The 26,563-nt window shown below is 37.0% G+C and overlaps 3 protein-coding genes across 3 annotated transcripts; 1 reads left to right on the top strand and 2 right to left on the bottom strand.

Moving 5' to 3' along the window:
• On the top strand, positions 1 to 951 carry LOC123641554 (olfactory receptor 51F2-like). The gene has a single exon (XM_045556429.1). It carries the CDS (start codon positions 1 to 3, stop codon positions 949 to 951), a length of 951 nt encoding a protein of 316 aa, XP_045412385.1.
• A 7,302-nt stretch (positions 952 to 8,253) lies between these two features.
• Positions 8,254 to 9,204, bottom strand: LOC123642017 (olfactory receptor 51F2-like). The gene has a single exon (XM_045556945.1). It carries the CDS (start codon positions 9,202 to 9,204, stop codon positions 8,254 to 8,256), a length of 951 nt encoding a protein of 316 aa, XP_045412901.1.
• A 10,693-nt stretch (positions 9,205 to 19,897) lies between these two features.
• On the bottom strand, positions 19,898 to 20,860 carry LOC123642018 (olfactory receptor 51F2-like). Its single transcript, XM_045556946.1, has one exon. It carries the CDS (start codon positions 20,858 to 20,860, stop codon positions 19,898 to 19,900), a length of 963 nt encoding a protein of 320 aa, XP_045412902.1.
• Positions 20,861 to 26,563: the final 5,703 nt, after the last annotated feature.

Here is a 26,563-nt window from a genome sequence, read left to right on the forward strand (position 1 = left end):
ATGCCTATGCTGCAGAATATGACATCATCTTCCATCATTTTCCTGCTAACTGGTGTTCCTGGGCTGGAAACCTTCCACACCTGGATCTCCATCCCCTTCTGCTTCCTCTATGTAACTGCCCTCTTGGGAAACAGCCTGATTCTCTTCGCCATCGTCACTCAGCCCAGCCTCCACGAGCCCATGTACTATTTCCTTTCCATGCTGTCCACCACTGACCTCGGCCTGTCCATATCCACTCTGGTCACCATGCTGGGGATATTCTGGTTCAATAAAAGGGAGATTGGCTTTAATGCCTGCTTGTCCCAGATGTTTTTCATTCAACTTTTCACTGTCATGGAATCCTCAGTGCTGTTGGCCATGGCTTTTGATCGTTTTGTGGCCATCTGTAATCCTCTTAGATATGCTTCTGTCTTAACTGACCTTAAGATAGCACAGATTGGAGTAGCAATCATCACCAGGGGGACAGTAACACTGACACCAATGGTAGCACTTCTTAAAAGACTGTCCTACTGTCGCAGCCATGTGCTCCACCACTCCTACTGCTTCCACCCCGATGTGATGAAGCTCTCGTGCACAGACACCAGGATCAACAGCGCAGTGGGGCTGACTGCCCTGATCACCACCGCTGGGGTGGACTTGATCTTTATTGTCCTCTCTTATGTGTTGATCATTAAGACAGTCCTCTGCATTGCATCCCTGGGAGAGAGGAAGAAAGCCTTCAGCACATGCATCTCCCATATTGGGGCTGTTGCTGTATTCTATATTCCCTTGATCAGTCTCTCCTTTGTTCACAGATTTGGGAAGCGGGCCCCGCCCTATGTGCACACTCTGATTGCCAATGCCTACCTGCTGATCCCTCCTGTAATGAACCCCATCATCTACAGTGTGAAGACCAAACAGATCCGCAAGGCTGTGCTGCACATTCTTCATTTAAGCATGACAAAAAGCTAAATGGTCTTTTCAATTTTTTCTAGTCTTTGTCATGGTATAGATGACTAAGGTGTCATTAGGAGAGGTTAGACTCATGATTATGTTTAAAGTTTCCAGAAAGATAACTTTAGTTCTGTGTAAGAAGACTGTGGCTAAGTGAGATTAATAAGAGCTGGAGATTCTCAAGGATATCACTATTTTCCTTAGACAATCATAGTGGTAATAAGAGCATTTCTTCCTTTACGATGAAGGATTTTTGATGATCTAGATAACCAATGTCCCAGTTTCATTTACAAATGTGGAATTATTTTTTTTAAGTGGACAAAGAGAAGGTGTCTACTTGTTGATTTAGTTTCTCCTTTACAGAGAGAAATTCCATAACCCTGCTCACAAATGGTAGTGCCTGGGGTTACTTAATTCTTGCAAATATTCTTACTGTCCTTCTTCCTCTCTGGCCTCCCTGACCTCTTCATTTAATAGCTGTATAATCATCAAAAACACTGTATTGCCTTGTCAGTAACCTAACATTATTTGTTCAAATATTCATACCTTTTTCCAACCCTTCAGGGAATATTTTTAGCATAAACATTTTGTGAAAAAAATAACTCTTCTTAATTCAACTCCAATATGTATAGTTTTATCAAAAGTACTAATGTCATATTTACTGCTTAATAAATGTGTTCTTTCTTTTGGAAAATATCAACTTTAAATAAATTTTCTCTGAAGCCCCAAGATTAAAAGAAAGCAAATACAGAAATATTTTAATCTGGTTTGATTTATAATGCTATATTTGGATCTCTCCCTCAAAGGATGAAGTGTGTATACCTGTCAGGCTCTAGGTTGAAAAATAATTAACAGAGGGAACATTTAATACAAAAAGCTGGATAACAGGTAGTGGAGGACTAAAAAGGTAAAAAGAGAACATACAAATAATACTGAAATAATAATAATTGCAGGAATTTTCTGCCACCTGTATGGCTGGAGAACAAAGAGAAGAGTTTGAGCTTATTAAAACTAGACTCTTGGTAGAGGTTCCTCCCAGAACTGACATTCAGAGCCATAATGAGAGGGTGCTGCCCTGCTGGTTCTGGTACCTTAGTAGCTCAAAGGATGGAGCTCATGGGATCAAGACCCAACATTGGAGGAAGGGGCTCACTCCTCAAGAGCATAGAGGAGGACCTCTCGTGGAATTGGGAGTTAGATCTCTGATAAAGGCCCACTAGTGGTTGGTTCTGTTTTTTCCCAGGAGCATGATGAGATTGGTACTGGAAGAATGGGGGAAAATAAAACCACAAACTGGAACCAATGCAGGTGGGCAAAGAACTGTTGCTGTGGCAGCACTGGTAGGTATGACAGGCAAACATGACAGGGATACTTGTCCCTACAGCAGCCTCTAGGCTCCTTCTAACATCCCCCAATTAATAGAGCATAGGAAACCAGCTGCCAAGTGATGATTATGACTCATGAGTTGCGTCCTTCTTATCAAAAGCAGAGTCTACAGAATGGTGGGTTTGGAGCTAATATAGCCAAGAGGCAGTGCAACTAGGTGATGTGCTTGTGACACAATTAAGCTTGATATGGCCATGATGGGGGGCTTATGTGGTGTTCCAGGATGGACTGTTGATAAAAACAGCAGTGATTAGTAATTATACCCAGACAAATGCTTCCACAATTCAGTAAGCATTTTTAATACAAGGCTGTCAGTTGACACTTTTCAGATCTTTCCTAGGGGTGTTGCCTTCCTTTCTACCAAATATCTTATTCTCCTAGGACCACTCAGGTCTTTTGTTTGATGGCCAGCAATAGAGTTCCAGGTTGTGTCTGTGTCAACTTTTATTTTGGAGCTTGCTGGCTGCTCAGGAACTCCTGGTGGCTTCTCTATCATCTTTCCCAATTTCTCTTGTTTCTGTTCACTAATAGCTTCTTTCCAAAAGCTGAGTGTATGGCATAACTATCCCTGGGTGATAGATTATGGCTGGAAACTTGTGCTCATCATTCTTGGTATCCTCCCAACTTCAATTGTGTTGTCCATCTTTCTGTGCTTTGTCTGATGCCCCAGGGTGTTGACTGAAATGGACTGCATCACCCAGGCTCTCCTGTGAGCTGACTTCAGGTTGGGTTCACAAAACAGAAGAAACTAGCAGGAGAATGTAGGGTTGGAGGAGTGATCCTGCTCTGACAATGTTTCCTCTTCCCCTTTGGCTTCTGGGCCAATAATCGTTTCTCACTATCACTGGTCTCACTATCACTATCTCAGCATCCCTTTTTTGTTTCCTTAGCCCTGCCCATTATTCTGCAATTAGTTATTTCATTAACATGTCTCACTTTAAGTTATCTGAAAGAATTTTGTTTCCTGCTGATTTTGCAACTAATACATATCTCTTCAAGGAGCAAAGATAATGTCTCCTTGATCCTACTGGGTCTACTCCAACTTCACCTGTAAATACTTTTTGAGCTTGAGATGCAAGAGATAGGTGCTAATTGGTCCTTTGCCACCTAATGCATGAAGTAAATGCCTTTTTTTTGGCCTTTAATCTAGGTCTTGCTTCAGCCATATATAAGACCCCAGGAAAAGCACCACAGACATGATTCCTAGACATAGAGGGCTATGCAGGATTTTCCTCTACATGCTGTCAGGGCCTGAAACCATAAAGGGAGGGTGGGGTAGACTTGCAACCTCCTGGTTGGCTCATCTGTAGGGATCTGGGTACACAGCTTCATACATTTGTTCTGGTGCAAATATTAATAGAATCGATAGTCATAATTTCAGACTGAGAGGAGGGAGGCTTCAGTTCTGCCCTGGTATTCCTCTTTTGGCCTTAGCTTACATTAAAAACATAATGTTGGGAGAATCTATTTAGTACTTACCTTGTGCTTTACCTTGTGGAATACAAAGATTAGAACTTTGATTTTCCAGCTCTCCAGGAGGTAATAGTCCAGTTTGGAAGCAAGAATTATACCCAAATGTTTTGGAGAATGTAAGAGCTAAAAATAAATTTGCTGTAGCTCCTACACAAAAATCCCAGAAAGGGGTAGGAGGTGGTAGGGAACACTTTCCATATAAATGAATTCAACAGCACAATTTTGTTGAATACTATAGTACAGGGTTAAAATTGGATTTTCCTCTCTAGTTGTGGCTGAGGCAAGAAAACAGTAGATACTAAATTCCAAAGTGAGTTGTCAGACAGTCAAGGAAAACAAGTCAGATTAGAATGAGAATACACAATTTAGAAAAGAATTGAAAAAGTTATTATAGACATAAAGAAAACAGACTAAAATATGAAATTTAAGATTGTCTTTTTTCTTAGTAATCCACATATCCAGAGTAAATCTACTTCTTGGGATCTTAAAATTTAAAATGTCCTTTTATACACCCTAATGCAGAGCTAGTTCAGTATCTTATACAAGAGGCAAGTGGTCTCTTTACAAGAATTCCCAGTCTTTGTTGTCAGAGCCTTGTTTTCTAAGAACATCTTTTTCTTTTTCTGAGGTAGGGGAATTTTGACACAGAGGTAGTGTGGACAGGGTACCTTGTGACTCAGGGTTGTGCTGTCAAATAGGGCCCTTGTGAAGAGGACAACCTTAGAAAAAGCTGTCTTAAGAGTCTACCTACTCTCTCACCAAAGGAGGAAGGATCGAGTGGTTAGGGAGAGACAGGATGGGACCCTTCAGAGAGATCTGGGGAGAGCAGAGGACTGATGACTGACTCTCTCTGAGAAAAGTGAAGAGCAGGAAAAGGGACTGGAGAGTTTCTGTGGTGGCAGAATAAGGAGAATTGCTGTTTCACATATTGGGTCCATAATACTCTCTCAAGACGGCATGAGTGTGTCCTGCAGACCGATGTAAACTGCATGCACATGAACGAGCCAGTGAGAGTTCTCTTAGATCACGCCCAGTGGGCTTGTCCAGAGGCATAGCAGAAACTTAACAGAACTGGGGATAACCTCTAGGCCATGGAATGAACTAGGGCACGTTCACCAGATTAATGAAAACACTGGTGAGAAACCAGTACTGTTGGGAGATATTTGATAAACCCACAAAAGCAGTTCAAGAGAGAAATTAGGTCCAAAAAGCCAGTAAATCTAGCAAATATGGAAACATCTATGACAATATCAAATAAATAAGAATTTTACTATTGGTTTTACTTTTCTCTTCCTTTTAGCTTTGACCTCGGCAGTGTGAAAAGTAATAGCTAGTAAGATGTGAGTGTGCAAGAGAAGAAGCCAATACAGTCTCTCTCTTGATGTCCTGAGGCCGACCAGCAGCCAGCTTTAGCTCAGACAGCAGGGAGGAGTATTGCTTTTGAAGGAATATGCAGGTGTTAATTAATTTATTGAGCTGAATTCTTTCAATTTCTAAATTGAAAATGTGTTTTATGGCTCAAAGTATTTCGTATCATAAGCAGAAAACATTGCTTGCCAACATTTTCATCCAGGAGTAAGAAAGAATGTTTCTACTGAGAAGTCATAAAAGGGGTCTGGGGGAAAAAGAAAACACAAAAACTACACTTTTTTTTAAAGAAAACATCCTATGCGTACTGTATGTTCATCAACATCAGTTGCCTTACAAAGTACAACCAGTATCACCTCTTACTTACAAGCAGATCACCTATCATATGGTCTGTTTAATAGCATTTTTAAAATGTTTGCTTACAGTTGTAAAACATTTATAAATAGCAAATATAAAAATTTTATTATTTAAAAGGAGGTGTTTATGATGGTTGAAAAAAAATCTGTATTTTTCTGTAACTTCCTGTCTCAGTACCAGGTACTTGATGACCCCAATAAAACAAAAAAGTCCCCAAGCCTTTTCCGCTGTAGTAGTAATCAAGAAGAGATAGAATAAAACAATGAGTTGTCATTAATCAGCTATTAAATTAACAAAGATTTAAGTAAAAGGTCATAATACTGCTGAGTGTAGCTGGGCAGAATATACTTATGATTAGCTGGTGGGGGTATAAACAGGTACAGTTCTCCTGACAGGCAAAATGGAAACTGGGGTATGTATTAGGAACTGTAAATTGTTATCTGATTTAATTCAGCAATTCTAATTACAGTGATGTGTTCAAGGAAAAATAAGATATGAAAAAATATTAATAAAGATGCTACTTAGGTTTTCACATGGCACGAAAAACTGGAAATGGCCTAAATAATTTAATTTAGGGAAATAGTTTCTCATGAAAGATTATATTATAACCCAAGAAGAAATTAAAATTTATACTTATGCATCCTCTTTTCGGGGCTAAGGCATGATTTACCTAATTTCCCAGAGTGTTGGCTGCTGACAGATGAGTCCCTCTCTGGATATTGCCCTCATCTGAATGGAGTTGCCACGTCCAAGGTTCTGGGGTGTACTTATCCAGTGACTGGTCAATACAGGTGTACAAAGGCTTTGTCTCCCTTGCCTAGACAACTCTGAAGGGCTACTCCAGCTCTACAGCCTTCATGGGACTTTTTGAGGCCTCTGTTATAAGTATGGGGGAATTTGACATCCCCTTTTGCCCAGTTAGGACTCTCTTACTCTCTTATAGATGCTATTCCAGAAAGTACACTTTAATAAATTTCTTGCATGCAAATCTCCATCACAGAATCTTTTTTCAGAAAAATCTGATGTAAGACATGTTACTGCCTTGTTGTTTCCCTCTTGATACTATTGCCCTGTCTTTTCTAGGAGGTGTGTGCTAGAAGTTAACACAGTTCGGAAAGCGGTGAGCAGCGTCATTCCCTTGAAGGTTTTAAAATTTTTACTAAAACCATACGCATGCACATGCACAGAGCACATAGAATTGTTTAGAAATTTTACAGTCATGTGAATACATTCTATTTTGCATATTCAATTTGCATTTTGCTCTAACAACTAAATCTATTTTGAGATCATACATATTGATGTATAATAACATAATATTTATGTAAGAATATATGGTTTTAAAAACTTGTATATATTACATTTCATACAAGACATATACTACATGTGTTTTGAAAATTAATCCCCCATTCACAGACATTTAAATTATTCTCATTTTGTTTTTGCTGTGACCAAAAAAAATGGATCCTTAAGTATCCTTATCCAAAACTTAAAAATTGTACTATAAGCATCTCCTTAGTTCACATGTAAGTGAAGTTCTCTAGGAGTTAAATTGTTGGGCAATAAGATGTGAAAGTCAGGGGTTAAGCAGAAAATCAGAAGCCACTATAAATATTTTCAAAGAAGAATGTAGTTGCTTATGTGATGAAGAACCTGAGAGCCACGCAGGTGACAGTGAGGTAACCTGACTGCAGGAAGCCACTACATCCTCTTGGCTGGACTCTCCTTGTTGTCATTGGAGCTCAGGAGGTACGGCTCCCCGATGGAAGGTGGGAATGTGGAAGAAATGCAACACTGCCAGAGATGCTGCCCAAACAAAGCACAGAGGAGTGGGGAGAAATTCCTTAATTCCTCGCCTTGCCTTCAGTCTCCTGTTAGTGACTACTGTAGGCCAAACCAGGCTCGAATCCAGCTGCGTGGAAGGCTGAGATGCACAGCCTGCAAGGTGCTGCTCTCCTGAGGTACTGAGCAGAGTAGAGCAAGGGAAAAAATGGATTTGAGGGCAAACATGTCCAAGGCCATCACAGTCCACCCTTTTTGCTATTCATCAAATATATTTAATGGATTCATGATTCAACCTAATAGGTATTATCAATTTTCTTTTATAGGTATTTGGGATTTTTTGTTTGTTTATTTGCTATTGTTGCTTTCCATCAGTGTTCTTTATTTTCACAGCCTTACTGAGATATAATTTATATACAATACAATTAACCCATTTAAAGTACACAATTTAATGATTTTAGTCCATTCACAGAGTTGTATAATTATCACCACAATCAATTTTAGAACATTTTCATGTTCTAAAGAAACTCCACACCCATTAGCAGTCACTTCCCATTCACCCTCCCCCCAACCCCCAGAAACCACTAATCTACTTTCCGTTTCTGTGGAGTTGTTTATGAAGTTATTATTTTACATGTAATTTTGAAGGTTTGATTTCATGAGCAAAGTGTTCATTTTAGCCACTATTATTCATGCTTCCAAAAGTTTACTAACATTTTTATATTAAATAATATAATATATAATAAATAATATCAGGATATTGCATTGCTCATTTCTAAAGAGTAGATTAATAATAGTTCTATTGAAAATAAAGAATAAATTTCCTCCAAAATGCATCCTTCACCCAACCTTCTACTTTTTTTGATTTCAGGTTACTAACATAAGGAGTTATATTTATTAAACTCTATGTCTTGGACATGATAACTAAAGAGTAGATTTTATTGCAAAGTATTAGAATCAGACCTCAGATCCCTTGGGAGAGAGGACTTTTTTAATGGCCCTACGGATCTGCTTGGTTTTCACACTGTAAATAATGGGATTCATCACTGGTGGAATAAGCAAATACACATTGGCCATGAGAGTGTGCACATAAGGAGGTGCTCTTTTCCCAAACCTGTGGACAAAGCACAAGCTAATGAGAGGCATGTAGAAAATGGCAACAGCAGCTATGTGGGAGATACAAGTGCTGAAGGCCTTATGCCGCTCCTCTGGGGAAGCAATGCTTAGGACGGTCTTAATAATCAGAACGTAGGAGAGAAGAATAAAGATGGAGTCCACTCCTGCAGTGACTATGAGGGCAGTAAGTCCTAAAACACTGTTGATCTTATTGTCAGAACATGAGAGCTGGATAATGTCAGGGTGGAAACAGTAGGAATGGTGGAGCACATGGCTTCGGCAGAAGGACAGACATTTAAGAAGCAAGGCCAAAGGCAATAGAATCACTGTGCCTCTGACAAGGATCGCAAACCACACTTTGATGATTCTGGAGTCAGTCAGGATGGTAGCATATCTCAGTGGGTTACAAATAGCAATGAAACAGTCAAAGGCCATTGCTAGGAGCACTGAGGACTCCATGACAGTAAAGAGTTGAATGAAGAATGTCTGGGCAACACAGGCGTGGAAGCTGATCTGTCTTGCGTTGAACCAGAATGTGCCCAGCGTAGAGACTAGTGTGGAAATACACAAGCCCAGGTCCGTGGCTGAGAGCATAGAGAGGAAATAGTACATAGGTTCATGGAGACTCGACTCAGTGATGATGAAAAGTAGGATTATGCCATTTCCAGAGAGGGCAGTTATGTAGAGACAGCAGAAAGGGATGGAGACCCAGGCATGAGCAACTTCTAGGCCTGGAACTCCCGTCAGGATAAAGATCAGAGAAGAGGAAGTAACATTAAGAAAAGATGACATGATTACTATGGAAGTATAATTCTGCTGCCATAAAATGTCCTAGAATGAGAAATGATAACACCATTCAGCAATTTTGTTCTGACTTCTATAATATTAATTGTAGTTGAATAAATCACATTGGAGGTTAATCTTAGGATTTTATCCTCTCCTTTATTCTTCCCAGTTTTGAATTCCCTTTTTTCTGCCTTTCAACTTCCTCTTTATGATTTTTGTTTTCTGATTCACAATAGAGAATAGTAGCTCTTTTTTTTTTTTTTTTTAATTTTTAACTGAAGAGTGCTTTCGGTTCTCTTTCTTTTTTTTTTTTGAGACAGAGTCTCACTTTGTTGCCCAGGCTAGAGTGAGTGCCGTGGCATCAGCCTAGCTCACAGCAACCTCAAACTCCTGGGCTTAAGCGATCCTACTGCCTCAGGCTCCTGAGTAGCTGGGACTACAGGCATGCGCCACCATGCCCTGCTAATTTTTTCTATGTATATTTTTAGTTGTCCAGATAATTTTTATTTCTATTTTTAGTAGAGATGGGGTCTTGCTCAGGTTGGTCTCGAACTCCTGACCTTGAGCGATCCACCCGCCTCGGCCTCCCACAGGGCTAGGATTACAGGAGTGAGCCACCGCGCCCGGCCTGGTTCTCTTTCAATTTGATCCTAATCTGTTTCTTTGTCTTTTCCTTTACACTTTCCACACAAAAGGATAATTGGACTAAAATAACTTGAAAATACCATGAATTCAGTGGAGACTTGACAATCATATTAGTTTTTGAAAGTAAGATTTATTATTTAATAAAACTATACATATGTTTGAATCTTTTTGTATTATCATATATTTTAAATATATATAGCATTTTAAGGAAATAATTTTACATAAATAATTTTATACAAGCAAAAATGGCCTATTTGCTATTTCTTGGTCAGTGATGTTACCCTAGCCTTGTTCTGTTTGTTTCTAGTCTAGGGTTGCATTTCTGATCTTGATTCTTGATATTCTTATCTGTTGTCACCATAGCTGAGTTGATTCATAACTGTTAAAGAAAATTATCTGTAACATCACCTTCAGCAATTACTTTTTAAAAGGACAATTGTATTAAGTTTCAGGGCTAGGAGTGAACTTAGGTGTGCAGATGTTACTTACATACAAGCCTCAGAAATACACTTTCAGAGTCTGCCTTCATCAAGCTAAATAACAAATATGAACTTTTAACTCTGCCAGTAGCCAGCATCTGAAATAAGACTTACTACTATGTAGGTGAAGGTCTAGGTGAGTTTTCTTCTCTTTCCTTTCTTCTTTCCCATATTGACTTACTTCATTCTTGTGATCTGCTTCCCTTAGATTTCTTAGGAAAATCTTGCTAAGATTCCCACTAAGCCAATCTGGTGGTGCTCTGAATATCCATGTGTTGTTCAGCCTCGAGAAGACTGGATGCTTTCCTCATAGTCCCAGGCATTGGCTGGTATCCCATCGGTCTCTCATGGACATTCAGAACCAGGATGCCTCCAACCACTTGATTTGGAGAATATCTTCCTGCAGCTGTGTTATAGACACACAATTTTACCTCCTTTGTGATGCAGTCTGGCTCCAAATCTTAGTTTATGACACCTCTTGGACTGCATGTTTTGTTGTTGACTATATATCTTTTTATCCCCAGCTATAATACTATTGCTGTCCAGTTTCAGCTTTTACTCCTGTTCTTAGAGGCCACTGAGATCCCAGCGTGTCTTACATCTAAGGCTACTCAGTTTTGATTTAGCCACAAAATAGCCATGTCTTTGGTCTTGTCAAATAATGTTAATAGTAAGGAGGATTGACTTAGATAATATCTATTATTATTTTCTTATTCTATGTTACTGAAGTTTAAAAGGATCACAACAATAAACTTTTGAGCATTATATAATATCCTAAACATCTGAGAAATTATGGAAAGGGCTCCATGCAGAAAACTCCAAGTGCTGATTATAGTGATTGGAAAATAGCTACTCTGCTGAGTACGAGGTGATTCATATTGCATTAAGTTCATAATTTGACTGAAAAGTATATTAACTTAGATCAATTTATAACTCATTTTTCTGGCATCAATCCAATATTAATATGTAAAACATAAAAGTAAAACCCCTTATTCATCAGATAATTTTAGAAGGACAATTTAGTGGTTGTAGATAGGGAAAGATAAAAAACATGTTTTTTTAATTCAAAATATTAAGAGGTACAAAGTTTCTGTTACATGGATATCTTGTGTAAGGCTTAAGTTGGGGCTTCTAGTGCACCCATCACCAGAATACTGTTCATTGTACCCAATAAGCAGGTCTTTACCTCTCACCCCTACACCGTTCTCTGTTCTTGGTTTTCAATGTCCCTTTACATCTCTTTGTGTGTGTGTGTGCTCATCATTTAACTCCAAATTATTAGAGAGTACATCTAGTGTTTGTTTTTCTATTCCTGAGATATTTCACTTGGGATAATGGTCTCTAATTCCATCCAAGTTGCTGCAAAACACATTATTTCATTTCTTTTAATAGCTGAATATTAGTCCATGGTGTGTGTGTGTGTGTGTGTGTGTGTGTGTGTGTGTGTGTGTGTGTAGACCCAAAGCAAAATGGGTCTTTTCTTAAGGTTTTTTTCTTTTGCTGGCTTAGAGTTTGGTTTGCTCTTCTTTTTCTAGTTTCTTGAGAAGTGACATTAGGTTGTTAATTTGTTATCTTTATGTCTTTTTGATGTATGCATTTAAGGCTATGAACTTTCCCTTTAGGACTGCTTTTACTGTCTTCCATAAACTTTGAAAGTGCTATTTCTTCCTCATTGTTGACTGTGAGGATTCTTTTAATTTCTGTCTTAATTTCATCATTGACCCAAGCATCATTCAGCAGCAGGTTGTTTAATTTCCATTATTTTGTGTAGATTTGAGTTTTTCTGTTGGAATTGATTTCTTGTTTTATTCCACTGTGGTCTGAGAAGGTACATGATATGATTTCAATTTTTTTGAATTTGCTGAAACCCATGTATAATGTGGTTTTGAGTATTTCTTGTGGGGTAGGTCTAGTAATGACAAATTCCCTTAGTGTTTGCTTGTCTAGAAAAGTCTTTATTTCCCCATCATTTATGAAACTCAGTTTTGCAGGCTATAAAATTCTTGCTTGGCTGTTCTGCTTAAGAAAACTAAAAATGAGGCCTCAATGCCTCCTGGCTTGTAAGGTCTCTGCTGAGAAATCTGCTGTTAGCTTGAGGGGCTTTCTTTTATAGTTTTTGCTTTCATCTTGCAGCTTGTAGAATTTTCTCCTTCATTTTGACTTTGGCCATGTTGGTGATTATGTGTCTTGAAGATGTCCTATTTGCTGTGAACCTTCCTGGTGTTCAGTGATCATCTTGTATCTTGATATCAGAATCTCTGGTGATATCAGGCAAGTCTTCCTCAATAATTCCCTCAAACAGGTTTTCCATGTGTTTTGCTTTTTCTTGTTCTCGCTCAGGGATACCTATAATTCTTACATTGGCCTGTTTTGCATAGTCCTATATTTCTCTGGGTAATTGTTCATTCTTTATTATTCTTTTCTCTGTATCTTTAACTGGCTGGGTTAGTTCAAAAGCCTTGTCTTCAAGCTCTGAAATTCTTCCATCTGCTTTGTCTAGCCAGTTGTTGAAGCTTTCTGCTGTATTTTGAAATTCTCTAAATGACTATTTCATTTCTATAAGGTCTGTTATATCTTTTCTTATGCTATCTATTTAGTGAGTTTTTATATTTTTTATTCATGTCTTGAAAGGTTTTTTTTTTTTTTTTTTTTTTTTGGCTTCTTTGTGTTTGTCTTCAACTTCCTCTTCAATTTCATTCCTCTTCTTGTCATCCATATTCTGAATTCCATCTCTGACATCTTGACAATTTCCTTTAGGTTGGGTGGGGCCCATTGCTGGAGACCTATTGTGATCCTTTGGGAGTGTCAAATCAGCTTGTTTTGTCATGTTGCCAGAGTTCTTATTCTGGATACTTCTCATCTGAAATCACTTCTCTCAGCTCAAGACAGACAAACTTGCAGCGCACCTGTTCTCCTCTGCTGGGAACTCTCCTACTTAGTGCAAAGCAGAGGGTCCCTGGATGGTGCACTTGTCTCCTGTGCTGGAGGATTGACCCAGTTGGAGATGGGCAGATGACTGTGAGCACTTAACACTGTTGCTCTCCTGCCTCTCCTGCCTCACCATTCTTCTGTGGTTTTCACTGGGGTCCCCACATTGCAGAATGAATGAATGCCCCACCTAGTTCTGTCAGCAGCAGTGATTATCAGCTGAAGCAGGCATGAGAGCTGCCCCACTCAGATCTGCAGGTAGCAGTGACTGTCAGCGCCTGAGAGCTGTAGGGTTAGAACTGTGGGCAGAGGCGTAACTGTGGCTTCAGAGTAACTCCGCCCATCTACGGGCAGAGGTGATTGTCAGCCCCTGCCCATTGCAGAGCTGCCCCATTCAGTTCCTGGGGTGGCTGCATGTGTCAGCAGGCGCCAGCTTGAGCGCAGCCCCGCCGGTTATTGACAGGTGGCAGTGATTGTCCGTGGCCCAGCCCAGGTCCCCCAGTGGCGGTGAGAGTGCACGGCTCCTGCCTGGGACTCATGAGAATGGCTGGCCTCCTCGCTCCTCCCGCCCCTGGACTGGCAGGGGCGATGGGGAGGCAGCAGCAGCGTCTGACCCCTGGGTAGAGGCAGTGCTCTGCGTCTGGGGTTTTAAAACGGCATCAGCCACAGCGCCCAGGGTTCACAAGCCAATGGGTCACTGCTGTGTCCCCTCTTCGAAGCAATGCTGCCGCAGTCTCCAGATAGCTACCTGTCAGTCCTGAGGCCTTCTGCAGTGGAGAGTTCCTCCCACAGGTCCAATAGGATAGCAATGATCACAGAGGGTGGAGCCGCAGGATTCTCCCCTCTGTGCCTTCCCCGCGTGTGCTCTCATCTCCCCCGTGAACCTCCAACCTGCAGAGCAGGTTGCTTCACTCCCTTCTCCTTCACATCGGGTGGACAATGCTCTCTTTTAGAGGGTTGATCTGAAGGTGGATATGCACTGGCCACCTTCGGTCCTCTTCATTTGAGGGGTGTGTGCAGGCTGCTTCTAGTCTGCTATCTGGGTACTCTCCTCTACCCCCCGGGGAAATGTTACGTTTACAAAAATAATGCACTTGTGGCTAGAACTATCAATAGGAATTTAAACTCATTTACTTTAAATCAAATAAATGACCAAGAATGCCAGTATTAAAACCCAGTGGTCATGGGCAGGAAAGTAGCAGCAGTAGGGTTCAAGAAGAAATAATATTTGTCTCTGGAAGTCTCCTCTAAGATCACTAGGATTGGTTCTAAATGTCTCCATTTATAACATTTTAGAGTCATGTGGAATATTAGAATTTTAGAATTGGAAAGTGTTCAAATGCATGGAATGAGCCAGAAACAATGCTACAATGAGCTTTCAATACTGCATGACAGTACTGCCATTTTAATCTAAGCACAAACATTGGAAATGGGATACATTCATTTGGTAATTCAGAAAATATGCATTGTACATCTATTATGGATGAGAGATAGAAAATTAAATATTAATCACAACAAAATCACTGGCATCAAAATGACTAGTTGATTAGAGGACACAGACAAGTATCACAGAATTATAGAGTGGAGAGAATAAACCTAGAATATTGTGAGAGCACACAAAGAGGGCAATAAGCTCATTTGGGGAATAAGCAATGGTTTCCAATAAATAATAATATCTAGATTGAGACCTGAATTCTAAGTACAGTTGGCAAAACATTGGAATGAAGGGAAGGGTGTGATGGTTAATTTTATGTACCAACTTGATTGGGTCACAGGATACCCAGATATCTGGTTAAACTTCACTCCTGGCTGTGTCTGTGAGGGTATTTCCAGAAGAGATGGGCATTGGAACTGGTGGCTGAGTAAAGCAGATGGCTGCCCCAATGTGGCCTTCCCCAATTTATTAATGTATGTAATTCAATAGGTTCTCTTGCTTTGGAGAACTCTGACTAATACAGTGTGAAAAGGGAGGGAATGCTTAATAGTGACAAAACTTTGGAATCAGATGCCTTAATTTAGAATATTGTTGATGCTCTTTTCTCATTGGTAAACTAGAGATGATAATAGTTATAGCTACTTTGCCAGGTAGTTAAGATTTATCATTGATAGAATCCTACAATGTGTCAGGCCTGATGCTATGTGGTTTATAAGAATTATTTCATTGCATTTAAAAATCATATTGCTTATAAGATTCCAGCATTTTAGCCTTGGAAGATAAAAGTTAGAGAGGTTAAACAATTTGCACCATTTCATACATTGAAAAAGATAGGATTTTAATTCCATCTGTGTAAATTTAAAACTTATTAAAAATTCCACTGTGCTATGTATCAGTGTTTCCCTATGGTGGTGAAAATTGGTAGAATAATTAATTTTTATTAATAATTTTAATAAAAATAAAATAAACTCATGCTACATGCATATGTGAATTACCTAAAAGACAAGTATTCATGTGATTTGCCTCAATAGCCACATACTATCATTGTTCCTTGGCTCTATATGGTCAGATAAATGCATATACATCAGGGTTTCAGACACTTCATATTCAGTAGGTTTGTTTTTCTTTTTGTTACTCTCTATAAAAGTCATTTTCTTGTCAATATTCTGGAGATAAGGAAAGCAAATATTTCCTTGTGTGCTAAATTATTAAGACTGCTGGTAAAATTAATTAGTTTCTGTTGTACAATAGGGGCTGCTGGTATTATGGATTTGAGCTATGGATACTTGTATTTACTTTGCTCATTTTCATAGCCACTGCTGACATATGTAACCTTAGTTAACCAACTTCAAAGACATCTTTTTGTTATCAGCCTGGCTTGAATGTCCTGATCTTGTTAAAAATATTAATGTCTGTTGTTCTGAATGCAGCATCATCCCACTACTGGAAAAATAAATAAAAGCTTATGCCCTACTAATGATATTTTATTTGGATAAATTACTTATTGTTTTCAAAGCTCAATACTGGGTGTCTGAATTTATGACCCCAAGTATTTCATATTGTTTGTTTCTGCTTAAATAAATTATATATTTTTTAATGTCAGAATTCTACATTAATGAGTCAAATTCATTTTTTAGAATATTCTGACTCTCCATATCTAGTACCATGGATAGGAAATTTTAATTTTTTTTTATCTTTTCTAGGGAATCCTGGCCAGATTTCATATTGACCGCATTCCCTTGATTTTTTTTTCATAATTTTACTGTTTATGGATATTTTCAGAATGAAGATTCAGCACATTGAAAAGAATCTCTATTGTTTATTTTTAGGTTTCCCTAAAAACAGTAAAACACTAGGGCCTTTCCTATTATATAATCTCTTGAATCAAAGGCAACTTCACAGCACTTTGCGTTTGCACTGTTATAAATTCCTTTTGGAAATATTTCCTCCGATGAATCTACTTCTCTTATTGCAAAACAATCCCACATAAACCTTCTGACATGAATGCATAGCCATTGTCTCCTACATGCCCCTGTACTTACATTGAGTGGAGAGGGTGAGGAAGAGACAGGGCTCTGGGGTCCCACTTAGCTTCCAGAATGGAGGGTATTTATGAGAACTCATTCTTAGGAAGATCATTTACTCCAAAGAAAAACTTATTCCTAAGGGATCATTCTGGTAAATTGTATTTGCTTGTTTTGCCTTTGTGCTTCAGAGTCACCCTGCATGTCTAGATCTACTTACTCTCCCATGTGGTTTCTTTTCTTCTTTACTAACATTTTTTTTCCAGATTAATTGAGGGGGAACTGACAAATAAAATTTGTATATATTTACAGTGTATAATGTGATGTTTTGATATACATATGCATTCTGAAATGTTTTCTTTTTGAATTGCTATGATTGATATTAAAATTATATGTCAGGAAAAATATAAATATTGAACAAATATGAAAAGTGTATAGATGTAGTTGTCCCACCTACTTTGGGAAGGAGACCACTGAAGCTACCCTATACTCTTGGATTTTAGACCCAGCTATTCCATAGAGAGAAAGACTTAAAGATTTTTTTTCCCATGAAGATCAAAACAAATAAATTTTATGCTGAAGAAAATAAACAACAAAGAGAGATATGGTTGTGTTTGTTGTCTCTCAGTGGCTCCCTAAACTGGCTGAGTATCAGGTATGCCTTGGGATCTTGTTATAAATATAGATTCTCAGGCCTCATTCCAGAATGCATAAAATAAAGTATTCTGGGAGTAGGGCCCAGGAACCTGCATTTTTGTAAACTTTGTTAGACAAGGTTTAGATTCACAGCAAAATTGAGTGAAAGGTATAGAGTTCCCATATACCCCTCCCACACTTACGTGTGCAGTCCTTCGTTGAGTTTTATTGAAGGAAGGTGCATTTATAATAAAAATTTTAGAAAGTATATCTTTGCAAATTATAGTCCTCACTAGGCATTAAACTCCCTTAAGGAAAGAAGCAAATCTTGTTCCTGTTTGTGTTCCTAATATCTGGTTTATAGATGTTAAGTGCATATTGTTGTTGGAAGATGAATAAGAGTATAATTTGGAACCATCACGTCCTTTGTCTTATGCCTTCTATTCTTAATGCTACAAAACTTTGAGCTGGATGCATTGTAAGGTAAAGTGTGCCACTGCCTTATCATCATCTGTGAAAATGTGAGCGTGTAAAGTAAGGTACCGTGAATCAGATGGCCTTGATCTGGGCAGTGAGCTAGAGTAATTGTGGTAGGGTGCTCAGTAGCTATTGTTGATGGGAGTAGAGCCTAGTAAGCAATCCTTGGAGACAGTGTTGCACAGTATTTCTATGTCTATACAAAGTAGCAGTCCAGAACTAGCTCACCAAATCTATATTATAGGTGTACAGAGAACTAGGCAGTAGGGTTTGGAATCACAGGGGACAAAAAACCTGGGAAAGTGTTGAACAGGATATATGAAGGGACAGTGAGATCCATAGGAATTTTGGGTAACAAAAAAGGTTCTCTAGCAGGTTTTATGTGGTTCCTGAAATGACAAGCAAATGTTTCTAGGAAACTTTGCTATTATCTGAAATACAAATAATAAAATTTATTTTAAATTTTATTTTTTCCATATCTATGAAATAAATGCATAAAAAAGAAAGGTTAAAAATCAAATCTATACAATGTTTAACTTTACAGAGAAGTTAAAGAGAGACTGGGTTTGAGGGAATATAGCAATGAGGACTTTGTCCTTTTCTATATTTTATTAATGAGAGCGTATTATTTATTGTATGTTAAAAATGTATTAAAATACTTTAGAAAAGTCCTTTCTGACTGTTTTATAGAAAACAGGAGGAAGAAAGGGTAAGATTAGAGAGCTAGAGACATATAAGGAAACTGCAATTTAGCTGAAAGATTTTGGTGTCATAGACTAAGTCCAAAAGTGAGGATAAAATATTTTGGTGTTAGTGTAGACAGGAAATATAGATTCATTACACATGGGAGCAAAGGATGAGTGAGCAGTTGAGGACGGTTCACTAGTTTTTCTTCGGCACCTGGGAAACTTTAAAAAATTACCTAACTGACATCCAGTTCTAAAAAACCTTTCACTCATGAATAAAAAAATGGCTTAAATTATTCTTAGTCAGAGTGAGCCTTATGCAAACAGGAATAAGTTCCTGAGACCTCAGGATCCAAACAGCCATTCAGCTACATGGCTTGGAAAAGTCAGAGTTATAATCAATTGCTAGATAACACAGGCATACAAAATTGGATTCTGTTATAAGAGAATTTTTTTATGTTCTACACGTCAAATATGGAATCGGATGAATTATCACTGGAATTGTTCAGATGGGCTATTTGACAGTCTATTATACATAGTTTAATTCAATAATTATCCATGAATGTCTATTATGTGAAAGATATTCTGTTAGGTATTGCAAATACTTCAAATAAAATCAAGACTTTTTATTTAGGAATTTTACAGCCTTGTGGAAGCTATAACAATTAATATACACACATGGGCACTCACACATATAAAAGCAAAACAGATATAGAGAAAGCCATATGAAAGTCAAATGATGGGAAATCAAATATCTTTGAAGCAATCATGAAAAATTTAAAGAAAAAGAAATTTAAAGATGAGCTTTGGAACAAAAGCAGAATGTCAAGGTGTAGAAGTGGGTGTCAAGGTTGAAGTGGCGTCAACAGTAAGGCCCACCATTAAAGAACTGCATACATTTGAAGAAGTAGTTAGCAGACTGGCATTCTTAGACTGCAGAGTATGTGAAAAGAGTAAAAAAGTAGGTTAAACTGTAAAGGTAAATAATCCCAAGTTGTGAAGGAGCAATTCCTGTCTATTTTACTATAGACAGGAGTTGCTGCTTCATTTAGTTGGTACATGAGAAATAAACATGGAAGGGATGTTTGTTTTTAAATTTTATTAGAGCTGAATATTTAGAAAATTAATGCAAAGTGAATGATGAGATTTTCAGCAGAAACAGCATAGAGATAGTAGGTCATTTAGTCATCTATTGGAATAAGGGAGCTGAGAGATAGTGATAATCTGAATTAGCATCTAGGTGGTAGAAAAAAAATGAGATTGCCTTAGAAGGGATAACCCTACAGTGGAGAAGTTTGAATTAGATGACATCTAGTTCCACTCAACTCTAAAAATGTATGGGTTTATAAGTCCGATTTGTGGTAATTTTTTCTGACTTTGAAATAAGTCTTAACAGGAGTAGTAAATGTTAAATCCGAGTTCCTTGGAACATAGGAGTTTGATCACAGCTTTCTGAATCTGCTTGGTTTTCACGCTGTAGATGATGGGATTCATCAAAGGCGGCAGGAGAAGGTACACATTAGCAATGAGGGTGGGCACAAAGGCGGGGGCATGTTTTCCAAATCTGTGGACAAAGGACAGGCTGATCAAAGGGATGTAGAATACGGCCACAGCGGTGATATGAGAGACGCAGGTGCTGAAGGCCTTCTTCCTCTCCTCTGGGGACGCAATGCTGAGAACTGAGCAGATGATGAGGACGTAGGAGAGCAGAATGAAGATGGAGTCCACTCCAGCAGTGGAGATAATTGCAGTTAGACCGAATGCACTATTGATCGTTGTGTCTGAACACGAGAGCTTCATGACATCAGGGTGGAAGCAGTAGGAGTGGCGGAGCACATGGCTGCGGCAGAAGGACAGTCGCTTAAGAAGCAGGACTAGTGGTGTCAAAATGACAGTTCCCCTGGTAATGACTGCCAAACCAATCTGTGTGATTCTTGCATGAGTTAGAATGGTGGCATATCTCAAGGGGTTAGAAATGGCCACAAAACGATCAAAGGCCATAGCCAGGAGCACTGAAGATTCCATGAAAGTGAAGAGGTGAATGAAGAACATCTGCGATAAACAAGCATTGAAGCTGATCTCACGGGCATTGAGCCAGAAGATTCCCAGCACTGTCACCAGAGTAGAGATGCACAAGCCAATGTCAGTGGTGGACAACATGGAGAGGAAATAGTACATGGGCTCGTGGAGGCTTGGCTCAGTGAGGACTACGAATAGTATCAGGGTATTCCCGGAAAGAGCAGTTAAATAGAGGCAGCAGAAGGGAATGGAGATCCAGGCCTGGGCCCATTCAAGTCCAGGGATTCCCGTCAGGAGGAAAGTAGTGGAAGTGGAGTTATGGAAGGTTGGCATATGGAAGATGTGGTCTGTGAGAGCAAAATTCTCTTGTAAGGTCTTGATTTTTTAAATTTAGGAATTTTAAATTATTTTAGTTGAAGTTTAATATACATTGAGTAAAGTGCACAGAAGTTTAGAGTACAGCTCAATGAAGTTTGACATCTACATTTACCCATGTAACTACTTCCAAGATCAATTGATAGAACGTTACCAGCAACCCAGAAGCTTTCCTGATGTCTACCCTCATCAGTGGCCTCTGTAATAGTAACCAATATTCTGACTTCTCTTACCATTATTACTTCTCTGTATTATTGATCTTGATATAAACAGAATCATGCATCATATACTATTTTTATATGGCTTCTTTCATTCAATATTTTGTCTGTGAGATTCATCACTGAACTAAATTACTTCCTATTTAATTATAATTTATTTAGCTGCATTTACTTGGTGTTTACCATTTACCATCTTGTACTCTCATAAAGCATTTTGATTAAATGTTTAATCATTCAGCTGGATTTATGAATATGGTCTTATGAGAATAAGAAATATTTTAGCTAATCTCTGATTACTAGAAATGCTTGCTTATTATAGATATTCAATATAGCTTTGTCAATTGATATACATTTATTTGTTCTTTGTGAAATACTCTATTTATCCATGATTAGGGCTTGGTCTAGGAAAATAGTTGACTCATTTTGATTTTTGGTTTGGAATTTTCAAATTATTGAACTCAGATACTAAGTGCTATTACCCCATTTAGTAAACAGAGAAACATCTCTTTTCAGGGCCTACATAGACCTAAGAATCCACTCCCAAGTAATGGCAGTTTATCCTGCCTCATTATATATGTTTACTACGGAGGAGATGCTTTAGCTCCTATGAATCTGAAGCTTGATATTTTCCTTAGTTTTTAACAGTAAAATATTTCTCTTTTTATGATTATAAAATCTACCTCTGTTGTGCTAAAAATCGGTGAGGCAAATAATAAGCTGCTTTTGTATGCCCTGGCCCTTAACCTGGCCTTTGATCTCTCATAAGATCACTAAAATATATAACATTGTGTTAATGATAAAACCACTTCCATACAATGTTTTAAATATTTTATGTGGATTATTTCATTTGAGGTCTGTGAAAAACTAAAAGAGAGGTGTTTTTATTACAGATGCATAAAGTGAAACTTGAATGTTTGGATAAATTTTCAAAGTTCATAAAAACTGAAAGAGATGATGTTGGGAATTAATCATAGAAAAAAAGACTCTAGAGCCTGTGCTATTAACAATTAGACCACACCATCTAATAATACCAGTCATGATAATAATTATGATATAATTCTACTTAAATTATTAATATATTTATTAGTAAATCAGCCATGATATAGTTATTCGTGTTTGCAAATCTCTGTTTAAAATTTTTATGGTTCAGACTTGAGAGAATTTATTTCAGGATTGCATATGTTTTGTATAATATATAATTAAATTATTGATCTTATTTTTAACGAATAGTAAATACTTAAGATAATTTTGGATGCTATAACTCAAATTAATCCATTGTGGAAATGACATATTTATTATAAAATAAAGTTATTTCTCAAAATATATTTTAATTTTTTTAATGATTTTCTTTACTTTTACAAGCGATCTAAGATTAGTCTCACTAAGTATACTTATTTTTATATAATTTCTATCACCTAGTTGACTACATAGCTTACTTATGGATGTAGATGAAAGTTAATTTGGCTGTTTCTCCAAATGTTTCATCTGTTTCTATATACTTTCAATTTTTCAGGCAATCCATGGACAATGGTTTTTATTTATTCATTCTTCTTCTTTAAAGCTCTTCTCTTCTTCCAAATTCATCTCCTGAATATTAGATCCATATATCTAACTCTTTGCTTCTTCCACTCTAGTATCTCAAAATAACTCAAATACAAAATGACTACATTTGAATTCAGTCTTCCCTAGAGAACCACAACTTGTATTTTCTATTTTCCTCATTTTGATTAATATAGTAGATCTATAGTATCTCTATAGATCTTTAGTAGAGTTATAGGTCTATGGTAGTTCCATATATCAAGTTGCTCAATTCAGAAATGTGCACATACTCTTCACCTCCCATCTGTTGATCACCAATTTCTGTTTTTATTGCAACTCCTTCTAGTTCATAGACTGTATTACTATTAGTTTTTTTAAGACTTAAAGAAGACTTTCATTTTAAAGTAACTTTAACTAGCACTACATGAAACAGTGTCTCCCAACTTTCCATTAAATTTTCAACACACATAAAGAAAAAAAAAAAAGAAACAAACATAAGAAGTACTAATACTAAAACTGATGGATATCCTAAATTCAAATTTTTGAGAGTGATTAACTTCCCTAACTAAGGAATATGAAGATGGATTGAGCCAAAATATAGGACAACAGTTACTGTATCTCCCTAGTCAACAATAAGAAATCTAGAGTCTATACCAACATAAAAAGTTGGGAACCAGACATTTCTTTTTATAGGATGGTTAACTATAAGGTGACCCAGGACTTTTTCACTGTTGCTGACATCACATCTCAATAAAAATAGCCAAAAATAACGGTAAAATGGTCAGCATTGGTAGGGAAACATTGAATTTTAACATAAATCTTGGCCCAATATATCTTTGCCAGCCTAAGAGGAAACAGAAGTAAAATAGTACATTTTGGGAATTTAGGTTGATAATTTCCTCTATAATTTCAACATGGCAAATAACTAGACAGTGTTGGTCACATGGATATTATCTTAGTGAAACTATAGGATGATAGAAACTTGGAATTACATGATGAGTGTGATGCGCACTGTCTGGGGGATGGACACGCTTGAAGCTCTGACTTAGGAGGATGGGGGGCATGGACAATATATATAACCTAAACTTTTGTACCCCCATAATAAGCTGAAATAAAAAAAAATAACTTGGAATTGGACCAGAAACTGCACTCTACATAATCATGCTTATTGAGACAGCAACCGTGAGCAAGCCATATACATAGTTTATTTAAAAAAAAAAAAGTGCTGAAGAGATCTTGCTTTGCACGAGGGAGTGTATAAAGAAACAAAATACTAACATAAAATCTGCAGACCCGGGGAGGTGGGGGGGAGAGGGGATGGAGGTATGACTACATGATGAGTGCCAGGCGCACTGTCTGGAGAACGAGAATTGACGCGCTTGGGACTCTGACTCGGGGGGATGGGCGGGACATGGACAATGTATATGACCTGAACTTATGTACCCCCATGATGAGCTGAAATAAAAAAAAAATAAAAAAGAAAAAAAAATCTTTAAAATATTGCATTAAAAAGGAAACAAAATCTGGAAAATTCAGAGCATGAGCATATATGAAGATATGTAATAATGTCTATAAAACACCTAGCATATTACCTATCATATCATAAAGACTCAGTCATCATCATCACAGATGTAACAACTTCTGCAGAACTAAGAAGAAATCCTTAATGTAAAGCAGGCAATAGCATCACGTAGGATTATGGAACAACAAAAAACACACTGGAAGGAAAAGCCACAATAATAAAATATTAAAAAAATAGAATTAAAATACATGTTGGACATAATTAAAAGCAGAATTGAGGGACAGTAATTTATATCAGTTTAATTTGGAGAATGCATTTGAAAAACTCTCCTATAATGCATAGGGAAAGTATTGAAAAGAAAATAATGAGAAAATTATATTTGGGAAGGGCAAAAAATGAATATCCAACATACAGATCATTAGTGTCCCAGGAAAAAGAAACAAAAATAGAATAAAAATGACTGTCCCAAAAGAAAGACTCCAGTGTAGGGAGGATGAAAGGGCTCATTGTATTCCAGGTAAAATCAATGAAGACAAAAACAAATACAACTATTTGACTTACATAAGTTTTTTAAATTATAAGTTTTCAAGCAGAGAATATGTATTTCCTATAAAGAAACTGAAATCAAGCTGAGTTAAAAAAAAAAAAAACTTTTACAAAATATACCATGCATAGTGTGGAAAAAAATAAAATATGTAAAACAATTACAAAATAAACCAACTAAAACTTGTACGCTGAAAACTACAAAACATTCCTGAGAGAAATTTAAAAATACATAAATAAGTGGAGAGACATCATATGTTAATGGATTAGAAGTCTCAATATCAGCATGATGGCTATTCTCCCCTAGTGGTTCTATAAATTCAATGTAATATCAGCAGGCTTTTTCTTTTTTGTTTGTAGAAATTGACACTCATTGTACAATTTATATGAAAATATGGAAGACAGAGTGAACAAAACAATTTTGAAAAATAATAATTTGGAGTACTTATTCTACCAGATTTCAAAACTTATTAATAAGTCATCACAAAGAAGATATAAAGCACAAGAATAGTCATATAGATCAATAGAACAAAATTAAGAGTCCAAATTTAGACACTTGCCTTATAGTCAATAGATTTGCTACAAAAGTAGCAAGACAAGTTAATGAGGGAAAGGATAGACTTTTCAACAAATGGTGCAGAACAATTAATATCCATATACAATAAAACAAAAAGAAACAACTTATACTGTTACCAAACATGGTCCTCAAAAATTAACTCAAAATGGATTATAGACCTAAATATAAAAGCTAAAAATTTGAAACTTCTAGAAATAAATATATAGGGAAGATTTTGTGACCTTGGGTTGGGCAAAACATTCGTAGATACCATACCAAAAACATGATCCATTCAAAAAATGATCAGTATCAGACTTCAACCCCCCAAAATTGAAATTCTAAAGTCACCATTAAGAAAATGAGAATTCAGGCCATAGACTAGGAAAAAATATTTGCATAAAAAACTTCTATCTGGAAAATATAAAGAACTCTTATAACTCAACAATAAGAATACAAACAATCCAACTAAAAATCAGTAAAGTATTTGAATAGACATTTCACCTAAAAAGATATACAAATGATTAATAAATACAGGAAAGATGACCACTAAAAAATATAAATTAAAAAACCAAAAATTCAAACTACAATGAGCTACTACTTACCCACTAGAATAGCTATAAACAAAAAGAAAGATAATACCAAGCATTGATAAGTATATATAGAAAGAAATTGGAAACATCATACATTGCTGGTAGAAATGTAAAATGATACATCCACTTGGAAAATCAGATTGGCAATAAAATAGAATAAAATTAAAATTTAAGCATAAACTTGCCGTATGACCCAGAAATTCCATTCCTTCGAATTTACACAGAGAAACGAAAGCATATACACACACAAAACATATATAAATGTTCATAACAATATTTTTGATAATAGGCTCAAATTGAAACAACCCAAATATCCATCAGCTGGTTAATTGGTGAACAAAATGTAAATTTTCCACATGATGAAATGCCGTTAGTCAAAAAAAAGGAAAAAAAGTACTGATACATGCTACACAATGTATGCACTTCAAATATATTACGCTGAGTGAAAGAAGCTAGAAGCAAAAGATTATGTATTATATAATCCATTTTTGTGAAATAACTAGAATAGAAAATTTTTTTATACAGAAAGCAGAGCAATGTTCTCTGTCTGGTGATGGGAGTGAGATGTCAGCCAAGCAGTATGAGGGAACTTTTCAGGATGGTGGACAAATGTTCTAACCCTGGGTTGTGGAAATGATTGCAACTGTAAGTTTACTAAAAATCTTTGAATTTTGTACTTTTTATGACATGTAA

This window comes from Lemur catta, chromosome 7 (genome assembly GCF_020740605.2).
Source record: "Lemur catta isolate mLemCat1 chromosome 7, mLemCat1.pri, whole genome shotgun sequence".
In the NCBI taxonomy this organism is placed as follows: Eukaryota; Metazoa; Chordata; class Mammalia; order Primates; family Lemuridae; genus Lemur; species Lemur catta.

What these genes read in the sequence shown, in the direction of transcription:
- LOC123641554 (XM_045556429.1), top strand. Translation starts at nt 1, where the DNA reads ATGCCTATGCTGCAGAATATGACATCATCTTCCATCATTTTCCTGCTA.
- LOC123642017 (XM_045556945.1), bottom strand. Translation starts at nt 9,204, where the DNA reads ATGTCATCTTTTCTTAATGTTACTTCCTCTTCTCTGATCTTTATCCTG.
- LOC123642018 (XM_045556946.1), bottom strand. Translation starts at nt 20,860, where the DNA reads ATGCCAACCTTCCATAACTCCACTTCCACTACTTTCCTCCTGACGGGA.